Below are 15,563 nucleotides of genomic sequence, written 5' to 3'. Positions count from 1 at the left end.
CAAACTACAAATCAGATATGAAGCACAATAAGAATGTGTTCGCATTGCCTGCACAGTAAATTGAATAGCTGGTCAGTGGCTGGTTGGTGTTCTGTATGAGCTGATCAACTGTGACAGTGCAGGATACACCTTTGTAAACAGGAAAGCCACAACTCAAATTTCAAAAAAGAGGAAGTGTTGTTGCTTTTCCTGTTTCGAAATGTCTGTAACGTATAAAAGGCTTTTTAAAAATGTGTTCATGTACACAGACAGAATGAGACACATGCATTACGTGACCGTTGCTTGTCTTGGGTGTGTATTTTGGATTTTTAACTAGCTCCTGCTAATACAAGAGGCAAACACTAATGTGAGACTGCAGAAAAAAAGCACTGGCGAGAGGAAATGGCCAGCAACAGGCATCCCCTCCTCCCGTCCACTTCTCTGTCTCTTCTCATAAAACAAGATACTAATATTGTTTTATCATTTTCTCTCCTCAATGCCAGGCTCCCTCTGGTGTGCACCATCTTAGAAGCACACAAGTGGAACAACCTTGTTCCGTCTGTAATGGCTCCCTAGGCAGCAAGTGCTTCTTCTTGTGTAGTGATAGTTTTGGAGACCTGCCAGTTCAAAGGAACAATGATTTCAAAGACTAGACACATTGGCTTTAAGGTTTAAGAGCTCCACTTTATTCTACAAGCTACAACCAGGACGATTTAAATGTAATATACAGAACGAACACACTTTTACAGCATTGCTCTGTGTGTGTTTAATACAAGTTTATACAGTACAAAACACATACAGAAAAAAAAAGGATGCAAGTATGCACACATACTCATACCTGACCACAAAGTTATTCTTGAAAGTATAACCCAATATTTGCAAACATGCACGCGCGCACACACACACACACACAAACCACACATATCACAATTACAAATCACAAATATGCAAACTTATGATCTCGGTTTGACTACTTATCAAAGTACTCAAATCTTAAAAAAAAAAAAACATACCTGCAGTACATAATACCCTGTCCTACACACCTGCTACACATCATTTGGAGGTGATTTCCGCTGAGCACCTGCTGCACACATCTCACCTCGACATGAAAAAACCACCAGTGGTTTCTCACAATCACGCACAAACACAGACTAAGTCATAATATCATTGCAATTGCTTGTCATTTTCTCTCAGTGTGCATTAATATGATTTGGTTAACATTTCAATGCCATTCCTCCACACCTGTGATTAATAGTATTTACTTCTTAGCATCCCATTGCACAGTCAAAAATACAAATGAACTTTAACATACAATATCCCGACAGTTCAATCAAGAAACATGAAGAAAAAAAAAAAACTGCTGGCAGTTATGGTGATTTCAATTAAGAATCAGTTAGGCTACATTCAAAAGAAAACCCATTGAATTATTAATCTGTACATGAGCATGAAGAGCAGTCATGAACGACTATCATCATGAAGAAGTGACAACTTTTTTCTACGTACTTATCACGTTTCAGCACTTTCTGAATATATTTAAGGCCACTGTGAAGTGCTGCGTGTCTGAGAGAACAAGAGGAAGGAGAGTATTACAGAGCAACAGACAGTAACTGAGGTAGGAAAGACGGAGGAGAAATGAAGCCGAGGCCTAGTGGAAAAACAGTGTAATGCCATAAAAACAAATGACTGTCAACTTGTACAAGAATACTGGAACATCGCTGACGGCTGAGCCTCTTTTGGTATGGAGCTATTTGAGCACTTTATTACAATGATGCGAGAGAGCCTTAGGGCCCTTTCACACCTGTGGTTTGGTTAAAACCTCCTTTAGTTCCAGTCCAGTTTCAGTTCAAACTGCCTTTACAAATGAAGTGAGACATGTTGACATGATGTCACGTGGACAGACAAATAACTCATTCACTGGACAGTTTTGGTTGTTCTCATCCTTCATCGGCGCTACCTTAACGTTTACTCCAGGAACTGACGGCAAGTGATAAATAATATTGATCACTTCTGTCATAAATGATGGAATGGCAGGAAACTGAACCGAAACAAGAAGTCTTGTATTTATATCCTGGCTGCTACGCTATGACCTGCCAAATTATACAGAGTAGGATGCAAGCAACACACACGAGGTTTAAACCCTCTTTCACTCTCTGATACACAGTTTGAACTGCAGCACACATGCTAGGTGTGAAAGCAGCCTTAGAGGCCACAGAAACGGTTTTATCCCTCTTAATGTGCCACCTCATCCAACATTGCAGGACCCCCACCCTCAACGCTCATTTCAAGCACCTGTTGGTCCACAAACCACTGTCAGCGTTAAGAGGGAACATCACACATATACCCAACACCTGCAACCACACAAGTGCTCACAAGCAAAAGTTTGCTTTTGGCTTCCAGTTGTTGTTGCAGGTGGAAATAGTTTTTAACCAAAAAAAAATGGAGTTCGTTCCCTCCTGCGGTCCAGACAATGTACAGACGACAGTCCCAGCAGAGGTTATTGTGAGACAGCTTGTAAGGGCAACATCGCTCTGGAGGCAGACAGAAGAGGAAGAGAGTTGCAGGACTGTCTCCAGATCAGCAGTTAGAGCAATGAATGAGATTTCAACCCCCTTTAAACCTGCAGGAACTCTGGAGACTCAGGGATGATGTCTGGAATAAAGAACAGTGCAGGTCAGTGAGAGCATGAAAACGATAGCAGCTACTCCACATGTATCACCCTGTACAACTGCACATTTTACGTCTGTGTGCTGACACGTGGAAATGTAGATATGAGGGAGTTTACGCATTTAGAATTGCACTTCCTGCCCAAAACATGGAAAAGATCTTATCAAAAGACACACGACAGCATTTCTTTTTCCAAACCTCCTACTCCATAGAGCAGCGCAAACACATAGAGAGGCTGGTTTCTCAGAATGAGATGTGTTTTGCAGGAAACACATTAAAAAAGGGAACAAAGAGGCCTTAAGTCCGAGTTGCGACATATGGAAGATAAGAGGGAACTGCTGCTAGTTAAATTCCGCTCAGCTGAAGGTCAGCGGGCCAAAAAAGATGAAGAAGAAAGCTGAAGTGTGGCTTTTATCCACGTAACACCAAACCTCCAACCAGGCTGTGTTTTCTGCATAACGTTTGGAGAACACTGAGGAAAATGTGCTCAGGCAGGGAAAGTCCACCTTGAAAATGTGTAGAATATGTTTTTTTTTGATAGTTTTATCAATATTTGAGGCTTTCTCTCTCAGGAACATAGCTGTAATCTGACATGCAATCAAGCAGTGGAAGTTTCAATCTCGCTTACTGTAAGCAGAGGTTTTCCCACTCTCAGCATTTTTACCCATTACCAGAATTCTATTTAAGCACATGGGGCAAAACTGCAGCATCTAAATCAGGAGTCACTTGGAGGCGGTGGCCCAGTTTGATCTTATGTTTCTGTTCGCCCATGTTTTCACACTTAACTGTTCAAGGTCATAGAAATGAAATACAGTGATGGGTTCAGGGTGGATTTTCAGTCTGGGCTGCTTCTGTCCTTTCCCTTGTACCATCACAGACCGTGCTGCCAGGAAATGGGGCAATCCACCTCAGTATGCTTGGAATGTCTGCGCAGGTGCCCAAGGAATCGGTAGAAAAACACTCAGGATTGAACCTCTTTACCGTAACTAATGTTTCAGTATTATTTCAAGTTGAGTCGGAGAGAACGGTTGAAGGGGCCATTAGTGTTAAATGAGAGTGCTGATGGGTGGAGAATGACTTGCGAGCGAAGCAAGAGAAGAATTCAGATGATGACAGCATTAGGAGCTGGTTTCGGTTGTGCGGGGGAGAGAAATTAAACTCCCTACGCCGTGGATTTTTTTTCACATCAGGCCCAGCTGTTCTGAGTGTGAGCGTGCAATTTTGCACAAAAATGTGAGCATCTTTCCGCCAACACAGGATGTTTTAAAAAAAAAAAAAAGCTGTTCTCTGATTGCATCAGTCTTTTGCCATACTGACTCTACATTATGAAATAGGTATTCCCAGAATTGTGTCCTTTTGCAATACTCTTAGGTGCCAATACTTAGGTATTATTAAACAGAATTTAATGAGAAGGGGCTCAGGTGTATGCGTTCAGAATATAGTTAATAAGAATAGAAGAAGAATGGGTTGGATAATGGCATGTCCCAGCCTGTGCTGAGTGATTTAATACTTATCATCTTGTTAAATAAGTATCTTTAATCACTAGATGGTGTCCTATCCTACTGAACTGTGTGTCACTTGTATCAATTTCTCTGTCTTGGCCTGAATACTGTGTGGTCTGTAGTGTGAATTGCTGTCGTGTAGTAAGAATGTACTGCATGGTTCTGTGTGTGCGTCCTACCTTCTATTGGGAAGAATACGTCGCCATGTGCAGGAGGAGAGAGGGGCGTTCCTGGCTCAGACAACAGGTGGCGTCCTGTTTCTGAGGACTGTCTGGTCATGATCTGAGACACAGTACGGGTCTTAATCTGTGGTGATCCCCCAAGAAACACAGGGTTCTCATGGCCAAGAGCCTCACTGTACACACACATACAAACAGATACACATATAAGAAAGAGAAGATTCCAGATGAGCAAGATGTTGCCTACATGATAACCAATAATCTGTTTCAACGCTCAGCTGTTGCACTATTAGAGGCTTTATGTCTGTCACTTACTATTATAGCAGTAATCATGGCTTTATTTCTTAAATGAACATGACATACTACACCAACATGGTTTACAGTATGCTGTGCACTACAGCTGCATGAATTAATGGTGGTACAGTCCATAAAACTGTGTCCCTTTATACCACAAAGTAATCCAATAGATTTCCTATAAAAATACGCTCCAGTGGCGTACAACACAGCGTACAGTGTGAAGGCAAGTAATGAGTGTCCTTTTTGTGGTACAGTAATTAAGTTTATGTCTCCAAATGAATGAAGTGAAGGTGTACTGATGCTTTAAAGCTACGAAGATCTTAACCACACAAAAGGTCACAGGAATTATGTGCGGGAATTATGTAACAGGCTTTGGTCTAATTGGGTTGTTTGTCTGAAAGTACCTTTTGTGTAAGAAGTGTTGTGCCACATCCAATGTACAAAGTATTATTATTCTGAAGAACAGCTGTGTTTTGAAGGTGGTAAATGTAACCAGCTGCCTGACACACTGTGGGAACACTTACCTGTCCATTCTCACCAGCTCTTGTGCACCTGGGAAAGAGGAAATGGGAAATGGGCCATTGTGAGCGAACTGAAACAGAGCGGAACACTACAGATAAAGTGTGAACGTGCTTCCTACTGTGTGAAATACAGTTAATTCACCTCACTGACAGGAAATATGGGTTGGACAAAACACTATGGGGAGTCCAGTGTGAGAGATTTATCCTTAGCACGGCATGGACATGGAAATGATTGTCTGTTTATGTGTATGTGTGTGTACGCGCGTGCTTGTTTGTGCATATCAGTAATACATACGTCTGCTCGACTGGGCGCTCTGCCTCTGTTTGTACACAAGCACCAGAATGAGAGGCAGAGACAGCAGAGCCAAGATGCAGGCTGCTACGGCCAAGGCCACTGGCACAGAGCCTGGGGAGGCAACGGAGAGAGTTAAATAAACAGAATAACTGGCCAGTCTTCCATTGGCTATGAAGGCTTGAAAAAGGTGACATACCTTCAGGTGGGGTGGGATCCCAGACAGTGCACTCTTGAGATCCATTTCTCCCTAGAAAGAGAGACCACATTGTTTCTCACGTACAGTATATCACAGTGCAGCAGTGGTTTGGGTTTCTGTATTTTCTGTAAGTAATATACGTTCCTTTTCCTAGTTAGTAGCTTTGCAAAAGATTCTATGCTTGATCTAAGCTTCTTCCCCCGCCAGTGCACCTCAACTAACTTACTACACATTCACACCCATACATTTGATGTCCTTACGTGGTGTAACTTGGAGAACAATGTGGCTGTGGGGTCTCTGCACGATGGAATTGTGCATATGTTCCTTCTGGAAGTCTAGGACCATACAGCAGTAGCGACCCTGGTCAGCACGTGTCACATTCTGCAGAACCACCCAGAAGCTATGCTCTGCAGATCCAAATTGCAATCCTGGTGGCAGGCTGTGGTTGTGAGGGGAATGACCGTTGAAGGTAATATAGCGTGGTAACACCCGTGCCGTACAGTGCTGGTCACTGTGGGGTGTGAAAAGCCAGCTGTGCTTCAAGACATCAGTGGGGTGCAAGGCGGCACCTCTCTGGCTACACACCAGTTTGGCAGTTGCACCCTCTGGACAGGTATAGTACAGGTGGGGGGCTGAAACACTCAGTGTGGAGTGGGAGTGGGACATCTCGCCTTTAGCTGGAGAGAAAAGACAAGTATGGAAGAATGTAGGTAACTTGTAGAACTGTTTAATCAACTTTGGTAACTTGCACATATTTATTAAGATCTCTGAGATAGACCTTTTAGTCCCTCCCTCCTTAGCTATGAAATACAGTAAACCAGCTCTACCAGTCAAAAGCTTTAGGTTAGACATGATAAAGTTTTGGGTTAAAGTCTGCTAATCCAGGATTTGTATGCAGTAGAATTTACAGGAGGTGCCTAAGAAGCTCAACCCAGGGATAACAAATCCCCCATACAGTGTGTGTGTGTGTGTGTGTGTGTGTGTGTGTGTGTGTGTGTGTGTGTGTGTGTGTGTGTGTGTATATATATATATATATATATATATATTACAGATGACAAAGAAAAACCTGAGGAAAGAGGGGAGTATATTTAGAAAAACATATGAACAGTCACATGTTTGTCATAAGTTTACTTTGAGGGCACTGACAGCTAGTTTTTCCAAAGTACATCCAGGGGATTTATATTCAGAAACTGGAGGAAACATTTAAAGAATGAACCATAAATAACAGTATAAACATTTAAATAGTAATATAGATCATTTATGGTAATGCACGTACATCATGATGTTCCTCACAAAATTCATGCTTTCAGGAATATAGGAGAGTGAAGTTTTGCAAAGGTATAGCCCTGATATAATAAGACCATATATTCACACAGGAAATTGCTTGGTAAATCACAGTTCTGTTCAAATTATTTCATAGCTGTAGTTAAATGGGATGAAATTCCTGCCTGGTACCAAAAGTCCCAACACAGATTACCACAGTGCAAAAACTATTTATAGAAACTACCAATCTAAACATGGATTTAAGTCATTTCGAAGCCCTATTTCTGCACTCTACTTGCTTCCTGGTTTTTGTGCATTTGGGGTTAGCACACTTTGTTTCCTGTTCTATATATTTGTACTGTGCTTCAAAATACTATGCTGGCTAAAACACATAATACTAACCTCCTGTGGGAGTTAAATTGCTGTTCTTCTCAGACAACTACAGAGAGAGATATATATAAGACCCCATGTGACGTCTGTTTCCCCATCAAAGTAGGGAAAGTGAAGAAATCTCACTGATGTTCTGCTATGGTCTGTTTCTACATTATACTCTAACCATTGCTGTGTGGTTGCAATACCCAGAGATTGCAGTGAAATAGCCCCTTTTTTTGTCAGAACACTCAGCACGTTGCTTTTAGGTACATTCAGGAAACAAAACAGACAGCTGTGAGGCGTTTCTTTACATATAGCATGAATGCTTCTCCCTCTCACATACTGCTCTCAACCACATCCTGTGCTGACTTCTGTAGTGCAGCAGTGGAATGCACAAATAGAGCAACTCTGTAAGGTTTGCCCTCAATGATTTTTGTCACTGATATAACACAACATAATGAACATATCCTCAGACTAAGCAGACTGAAGACCATCAGTAAACCTTGCTATACAATACCACTCTCTATGCCAGGGGTGCGCAAGCCTTTTCCCTCGATGGGCCAAAGCAACTTACAAAGCCACAGAAACTTAATGGTGGGCCACTGGCCAAAAGCAAACCTATTGTATTGAATTGTTAAGATGGAAAATGGCTCCCAGGTTCCCATAACGGTTCCCACATTCCACTGGCTTCCTACATTAAGTGTCACTGCCCACCGTGCTCACAACATAATTAGTGATTTCTATTTAAATTTTTAAAATTCATTTATTTCCCCCCCCCCTAGAAACATCTGGCAGGGCAACCTTGGCCCACAGGCCCCAATTTGGGCAGCCCTGCTATGCGCCCACACCACACATCCATAGTGCAGCATCAGCACACATAATGAATAACTCCCATATATAAAGCATTTAAACAACAGAGCATCTCTGTCACTCTCTGGCTCTCTCTGCTTAAATAGATCATTACCCTCCTTTGTCTGTAACAGACTGTGGTGTGGTTACGCATCCCGGAATGCTCAGCGCTGCAAAGAAGACAGGAAGCCTGCGTGTGAGTGCATGTGAATTACACTTATGTGTGGGAGTGGACTGCAGTGAAAGAAAAGCATGCATTCAAGTGTGATTTCTGCAGTTGCACCATGGATCAGACACACACATACACACACACACACACACACACACACACACACACACACACACACACACACACACACACACACACACACACACACACTGGACTGGTTTGTGCCGGGATCTGAGGAGTGGACTTCCTTCCTGAATTGTTCAGGCACACGAACACTCCTCCCACTCCTCCTGTTTGACTCCTTAATACTTCAACTGAATTTGAAGGGCAACAGCTGCTGCTGCTGCTGCTGCTGCTGCTGCTGCTGCTGCTGCTGCTGCTGCTGCTGCTGCTGCTGCTGCTGCTGCACTGCTCTGCTCTTCGTGGCCTGAAAATTTCAAGCAGGTTGCACCTCTGCCCACACCCCAATTAGTAATGATGTCACTGCAGGCTCATCTTCATCTGCTGCTGAAGACAAAGCACACACTGTTCCATCACAGATTGGACTGCAGCATGCTTGAAAGTTTAAACCCAGCAGTGGAGCAGCAGCTTTGTGTGATTCGGTATGGATTAAACCAGTGGTTTTCAAAGTGGGGGCCGCCAGGGCAAAAATCATCATTATAAAATATAATTCACCATCAAGCCCATCCCTCCCACTGGTGTAATCTCTGTCTGTCACACACACACACACACACACACACACACACACACACACACACACACACACACACACACACACACACACACACACGTACACACACACACACACGCACGCACACACACACACACACACACACACACTTAAGAGGTTTGATTTCTTTTGTGCTCTTCTTGTCTGTCAACAGTTTGTTGAAAAGTTCATTATTCAGTGGGAATATAATAGTGTTGAAAACATGTTAGTTAATATTCTTATGCTAAACAAATTTAATAATTATTGAATAGTGAATAAAAGTAAGAAAATCATTCTAAAAGTTGATGTTTCTTTACATATTTTGTAGCATTGTCGGTGGGTTTGCAAAGGGGGTCCCCGGCCAGAAGCTAATGCTGTTTGGGGGGCCGTGGCATGGAAAAGTTTGGGAACCCCTGGATTAAACTATGGTCTAAATTGGCAGTTGGCAGTTTTTTATGCACTACCACTACTTTCCTGAGGGGGCAGCAGAGAGGCAAGAGCCTTTACTGAGGAAGCATATGATTTGTCTCAGTCTAAATGTCAATCCCAGTTTTAAATGGCTGGTTTATACTCTGCTGGAGTGGAAATACAGTAGCTGACCAGCCAATGACCTTTTCTTTTTGATTAGCAGTGCATGTTTGTATATTCAGTATGTGCGCATCCTGTATAATTGTCACAGACTGTGAGGTACGTGCCATGTTCCTGTATGTGCAACTGACCTGTGCACTAGCCATTGTGTGCTAGGAAAAGCAATAGGAAGACCAGGGAGGGTGATTAAAGTGAAACTATTGCCCCCACGGCTGTTCCTGCCTGCATGATGGGACAATGGGAGGGGAAGCCCTTCTCCTCTCCTGTTTCACACCCACCCTCCTTCCTCCCTGCCCTTCTTTTTGACAACTCTGACCCCATTTATGCTAGCAGAGAAAGATTTCTGGCAAAGGAGTGAGCGTTTATATTGTAAAATGTGTTTAATATATTTTACTTAACTTTTGCCTGATTGAAACCCAAAGCATGATTAACACAAGGTTGCCAGCTAGGAAACACTATCATACATATCAGCTATATTTCAGGTATGGCTTACCGACAAGACCAGACCTTTTGAAAGTAGTTTTAGAAACAATGAATTTCATTTTTGAAAGCACGTTAGGTGCCATCTGGATGGAGTTACCACAGTGTCAGCTCCATTTGAGCTGTCTTGATGTGGTTCCAACCAGGTAAATACAGGCGGTGAGTTTTGCCCGTGTCGGGTACAGACAGGATTTCTGTCACTTGTATCCACTAGACATCTGTGTTTTGGCTCTGTTATACATCTAAGTTTCCCTCTCTGATCTCTGTTCTCAGGATCCTGATAGCCCCTCAGGGCCCAGAAACAGGCCCTCCTTTGTTTTGAGCCTGAATGCCACCTGTTTAGGACATGTTGCCTCTGACAGCTTTCTTACATTCAGACATGCAGCACTGCCTTAGTGAATTCATTAAACGTGTCGTCAAATCTGCCCAAATTACCCCAATTTCAACTTCTGCATTTAAGAGTTGCTAAGACAACACAGGTTACTGAACATACTGGTAAATCTAGTAACCTTTCACTGGCACAAGTTCTCTGTCTATGTACAGCGGCTGCCTCCCTGCCCCCAACACATACACCTCAAACGCCACCCTTTCTCACACCTACAGTAATGGTAATGAATGTCCAACCCATTACAGGGTGTTAATGAAACCAGCGGGGGGGTCCCAGATTATTCCCTCCTCACACACACAGACAGAATAGTTTCAGTTGAAGCTTCAAGCATAACAAACAGATGCATTAAGTACCTTTTTAGCAACAAGAATTCAAATATGGCAGCCATAAAAGGAAGTGGTTATGGGTCAGTGACGTGGGTCACCATGTTCAGAGATCCATGACTAATTTGTGATAAACTTGTTTGCCCAAGTGCTACATAATAATACACTTCCTCTAAATATACTGCACACACTTAGCTACGTTACCAGAGGTTTGTGTAATAAGAGTTTCGGAAACATGTTTACAACATCATTACAACATCATTTCTTCATTTAACTGCAGCAATGATGCAGCTGAAATCTCATTTTGCAAGCATTAATGAGCCTCTTGTACTTCAGAAACAGCAAAAGTGACTTAATTATTATCAAATAGTTTGTCTGCTTTTTCTCTCTTTTTGGGTCCTTTCTGCTTTTCATAGTGATTATATTGTTTTATTGTTTCGATTATAGTTTTCAAGTTTTAACCACCAACACATTAGGAGGCTGTTTTTGTTGCTGTGACTGGAAGCAGAGTCAAGGCTCCATCAGTGACGGTCAATGCTGTGTCCCCGGACTGTTCAGAGAATCACCACTGTGGGAGAAACATCTTTACTAGAAGTATGAAGGTCACTGGTGTTTGGGATTTTTTCACGTGTCATACTCACTGCATATTAATCATCAGAAACCAAAATGTCATCTACAAATGCCCGACAGGCTTTTGTGATACCCACAAAAATCACAGACCAATGAGAGAGCACCCTCCTCCTCCATTGTCTTCTTTTTACTCATGCACATGCATCTGCCCACACATCTGCTGCACGCCGACATGCTCGCTGCTGACTGCGAGTCCCAGATCAGGCCAGTTCCTATCCTCAAGATCAACACAGGAAACCATTTTTGTTCATCGTTGCACCCTAATAATGACTTATTCATCCGGGACAGGGGATCAATGTACCAGACAAGCTCTGTCACAACAGGAGAAGAAAGCATCTGAGACAGAGAAACTGTGAGCGCTCACATCCTGTGGGGTTTATTGACCATTTTTGACTGTGCCATTGTCCTGCACAGGGAGCTAAATGCTTATCTAGACGGAGAGGAAAAGAGGCACTGATTATTGCCCTGTTTATCTCGAGTCATGTTTTGTGGAGGAGAAAGCCATTACTGGCAGTGGCACAAACAGCTGTTTTCATCATAGGCTGAAAGGAAGGAAACTTCCAAACAAAGACAACATAACAGAGCTGAAAGGAGGGCACCATGGAGTCCTAAAGTTAGGCCTTGTAGGTCTTTTATTGGAGCCTGTTGAGTTTTATGGCCCTGCATAAAGAATATAAAAGAACATGGGCTACAAAATGTGCTTTGGATTAGTTTTAATATTGTCTTAAAACATTTCAAATAGAAATGTGTTTGTCTGCGGTGGATCAGCCTAAAGGTTCAGCAAACAGCTCTGGTTTCCTTTGACGGACTTATCATGTGAGCTTATCTAAAAAGACCGAATCCTAAAGCCGAAAACTGATAACCTCTGCAAGGTCTCACTGGCGTTTGAAGTGAATCAGTCTGCGCCCCGGAGGCAACAGCTGCTTCTACCAAGAGTCAGTTACCTAAACTTCCAGCAATGCCAAGTCCCTGGAAGAAAAACTCCCCGCATTTTGATTATATAGTTCCCAAGGAATTTCTGTGAAAATGCATCACCAACTGATTTCAGTCATGAGGCAAGTTACTGAACGCTCAGGTCACCAAAGTCGTGGCGCACAGGCGCGCACAGCGCAGGAATGTTTTCCAAGTTGGGCACATTTCTGCACATTTCAAGACTCGTCGGTCCAAAAACGTCCGCTGTTCAGTTTGCGGTCAAGTTATAAAGTTAGTTTAAGGTGGTTTTACACTCCGCTGCATCCCCTGGGAGGGGCTTCAAAACAGTTTCACGCCAGATGTTTTGTGTCAAAACAACAGCAGTGACAAGGCAAGTCTGAGAGGCTTTAAACCGCGTTCACTCCTGAAGTGTTTACATAGACAGCATGCGTGTGCGCCGTAAAAGCAAAATGAAATCAAGCAATGGCTGCAGCTGTTTCTAGAAAGCAGCAGACGCACACAGTCTCTGCATGGAAGCTTTTTGTCCAAACAGACGCACATATTGTGGGATATTATTTAAAAATAACAAAAGCTTTAGGCTGCCTGTGTTTGGAGACATGACACAAAATGACGGGCTGTAAAACAGTCTGAGGTTCAAGGCTGTATCAGACCTGTCAGATAAACCTTCACCCAGACATTCACTTCCCACTGATAAGCTGAACGCTTTGAACGTCCAAACTGCAGGATTTAAACTGTGAAAACACACACTATTGATCCCCATCAATGACCTCAGTCAATTGGTTTGTCACTAAAAGAAAGCTGTCAACGAGTTCACACACGCCCGACCAGCTGGATGAATCAGTGAAACAGCAACGCTGAAGAGGAGGGATGGTAGAGTGCTTTTTCTCTCTTACCTCCAGCCATGTACAAGAGAACAGAGCAAAGCCAAAGCCTGAGCTTCTTTCCCCAAAGTGATGTCCGACAGGGAAATCCCCACTCCATGGCCGTCTGGATGTTGACTGCAGCACAATGTTTGACTGTCAACTAATTCTTAAAGTAGCTTTTGGTAAACTTTTTTTTCCCCTTCAGTCCTTTAAACTTTACAAAGTCTCCCCACTTCCTACCAAAACACAGAGGTGGTTGACAGATCCTCGTTACTTTGTCTCCAAGTTGATTTGGTCTGAACTTTGCAGCGCAAAAGCAACATGATACGGAGGTGAAACGCTCCTCCCCCTGCTGTCAGCCCCTCTCTCTCTCTCTCTCTCTCTCTCTCTCTCTCTCTCTCTCTCTCTCTCTCTCTCTCTCTCTCTCTCTCTGCCCCACCCCATGAGTGGACCACTGATGAAGTATCAGTCCCCAAAACATGTAGGTACAAAAAGAACAAAAGAATAAAAAAAGTCTGCATATATTCTTATAAAGCAGGCACAAAGTGTTAAAGGGATGCTCCAGTTAGTGTACCTCCATAACGACATTGCATGCAAGGATTTTTAAAAAGGATGTTCAAAACTGATCAAAGCTAATGTTCTGTCCAGTCAGCTAAATGCCCTTATCTTGTAAACACCAAGCACAGAGTTTGTAACAAAGACTTCTGCTTATTATTACAGCTACAGATGACATTATGAAAGCGGTTTAACAGGCTGCGTAGCTCTAACCATGACCAAGTAAACTGATGTTCATGTCCAAAATCTGTGAAAGCTTTTTTTTTTCTTCACCCACACACACACCTCATACAGCAGAAATGATATTGTGAAATTGTAACGGCCTCTTTAATGGCTTCAGCCTGAGGGTGCCTTTCGGTTGGTCCATGTTTTCATGGAGGGGAGCAGGGAGGTCAGACTGGTGGAGCAGGAACTGAACTCAACTCTCAACCTTTATTCTCAACAGTGATACTTTTGCTTCTCTGTCAGGTGAAGTGGTTTCTTTTAGGATGCACTGCTGTCTCTCTTCCTCTTCACCCACATGAGAGATGAACTTTTTCCCAGAGTGCAATTTGTGAGTGAAATTTGGCTACCTTGCTGCGTCTTCTTTCCACATCACTTACGCGAGATATTTTTCTTTCTGTCTGTAACAAAATACGCTCCTACTGTCTTCTCCCATGTTAAAAGAATCGTGAATATCAGATGCTGATAATGTCACGTACTGTAAGCCCCTGACCAAAAAAAGAATAAGAAAAACTTGTGTATATATATTTATATTGTTATATTTTTTACTACTTTAACAGCTTATTTTTTACTAGATGTGTCATGCACCAACTTCACCAAAGCAAATACGTATGTGTAAAACCGTACGTGGCAATAAAGGCTTTTCTGATTCTGATCAGTGAAGACAGCAAAACCTATATGTTTCCTGTCTTGCAGAAGCCTTATTAGCCATACTGTAGTGAAGATCACTGTGTGATGATACGTCTTTCTACATTATAATGATGGAAGGACAGCAAGATCAAATTGAGACTCGCTGGCAGGCCCAGCTGACACATATGCAGGAAGTGAAGCACACGTCGTCAGCAAAGTTTTCCCATATCTCTCTCTTTCTCACGCAGTCCTCAACCACCATCTACGTTCACATAGTGGATGAGAATGATAACGCTCCAGAGTTTCCTGAGGAGGAGTATGTCACAGTGTTGAGCGAGGGGCCAGACACAGTGGGTGCCACCATCGCCACAGTAACAGCAATCGACCCAGATGAGGGTCTGAATGGCACCCTGCGATATGCCATCGCTCACGGCAACCTGATCCAGACCTTTCATATAAACAGCATCACGGTGAGAGCTGTTCTACTGCAGTGTTTCAAGCAACTGCAAAAAAAAAAAAAAAAAAAAAAAGAATACATGAACTTTCTGTGTGTGATGTGCATGTGTGTGCATTTAGGGGAGGATTACGGCCGTAAAGGAGCTGGACTTCGAGATCAGCAACGGGCACTATGCACTGGTCGTCACAGCCACGGACCAGTGCCCAAATCCTGCTCTTCGCCTGACATCTAGCACAACGGTAATTATGCAAATGAGACGCACTCCTCTACCCTGTTTTTAAAACAGAAATAAGATCTAACATTTTAGAGCTGAAACGACTGGTTGATTGACAGAAAAGCACTTCTCAGTTTTACTGGTCGATTACACATGAACGTCAGCTCTGTCGTAATTCCTGCGTCCTAGTGTCCCTGCGTCATGCGTAGAGTAAAACCCTGTGATGTGTGTTTGTGGAAAGACCCTTGAAAGTCAGTTTAAATTGAACGTCGAACAAGTTCAGGA

At 42.9% G+C, this 15,563-nt stretch overlaps 1 protein-coding gene across 1 annotated transcript; it reads right to left on the bottom strand.

Annotated features, from left to right (window-relative positions):
- Positions 1-642: 642 nt before the first annotated feature.
- vsir (V-set immunoregulatory receptor) lies at positions 643-13,498 on the bottom strand. Its single transcript, XM_070978384.1, has 7 exons — positions 13,231-13,498; positions 5,894-6,310; positions 5,634-5,684; positions 5,438-5,548; positions 5,146-5,173; positions 4,325-4,500; positions 643-2,628 (listed from the first exon to the last, which is right to left on the bottom strand). The coding sequence occupies exons 1-7, from the start codon at positions 13,316-13,318 to the stop codon at positions 2,591-2,593; spliced, it is 909 nt and encodes a 302-aa protein (XP_070834485.1). The 5' UTR covers positions 13,319-13,498; the 3' UTR covers positions 643-2,590.
- Positions 13,499-15,563: the final 2,065 nt, after the last annotated feature.

This window comes from Chaetodon trifascialis, chromosome 13, assembly GCF_039877785.1.
Source record: "Chaetodon trifascialis isolate fChaTrf1 chromosome 13, fChaTrf1.hap1, whole genome shotgun sequence".
NCBI classification, from domain to species: domain Eukaryota; kingdom Metazoa; phylum Chordata; class Actinopteri; order Chaetodontiformes; family Chaetodontidae; genus Chaetodon; species Chaetodon trifascialis.
This window is presented reverse-complemented; position numbering and strand designations above follow the sequence as displayed.

Excerpts from the sequence above, each read along its gene's own strand:
- vsir (XM_070978384.1), bottom strand. The coding sequence starts at position 13,318 with ATGGAGTGGGGATTTCCCTGTCGGACATCACTTTGGGGAAAGAAGCTC. Across the intron at positions 5,685-5,893 it reads TGTTCTCCAAGTTACACCAC|GGAGAAATGGATCTCAAGAG; the intron begins GTAAGGACATCA and ends CTCTCTTTCTAG. Across the intron at positions 2,629-4,324 it reads CGTATTCTTCCCAATAGAAG|ACATCATCCCTGAGTCTCCA; the intron begins GTAGGACGCACA and ends TCTTTATTCCAG.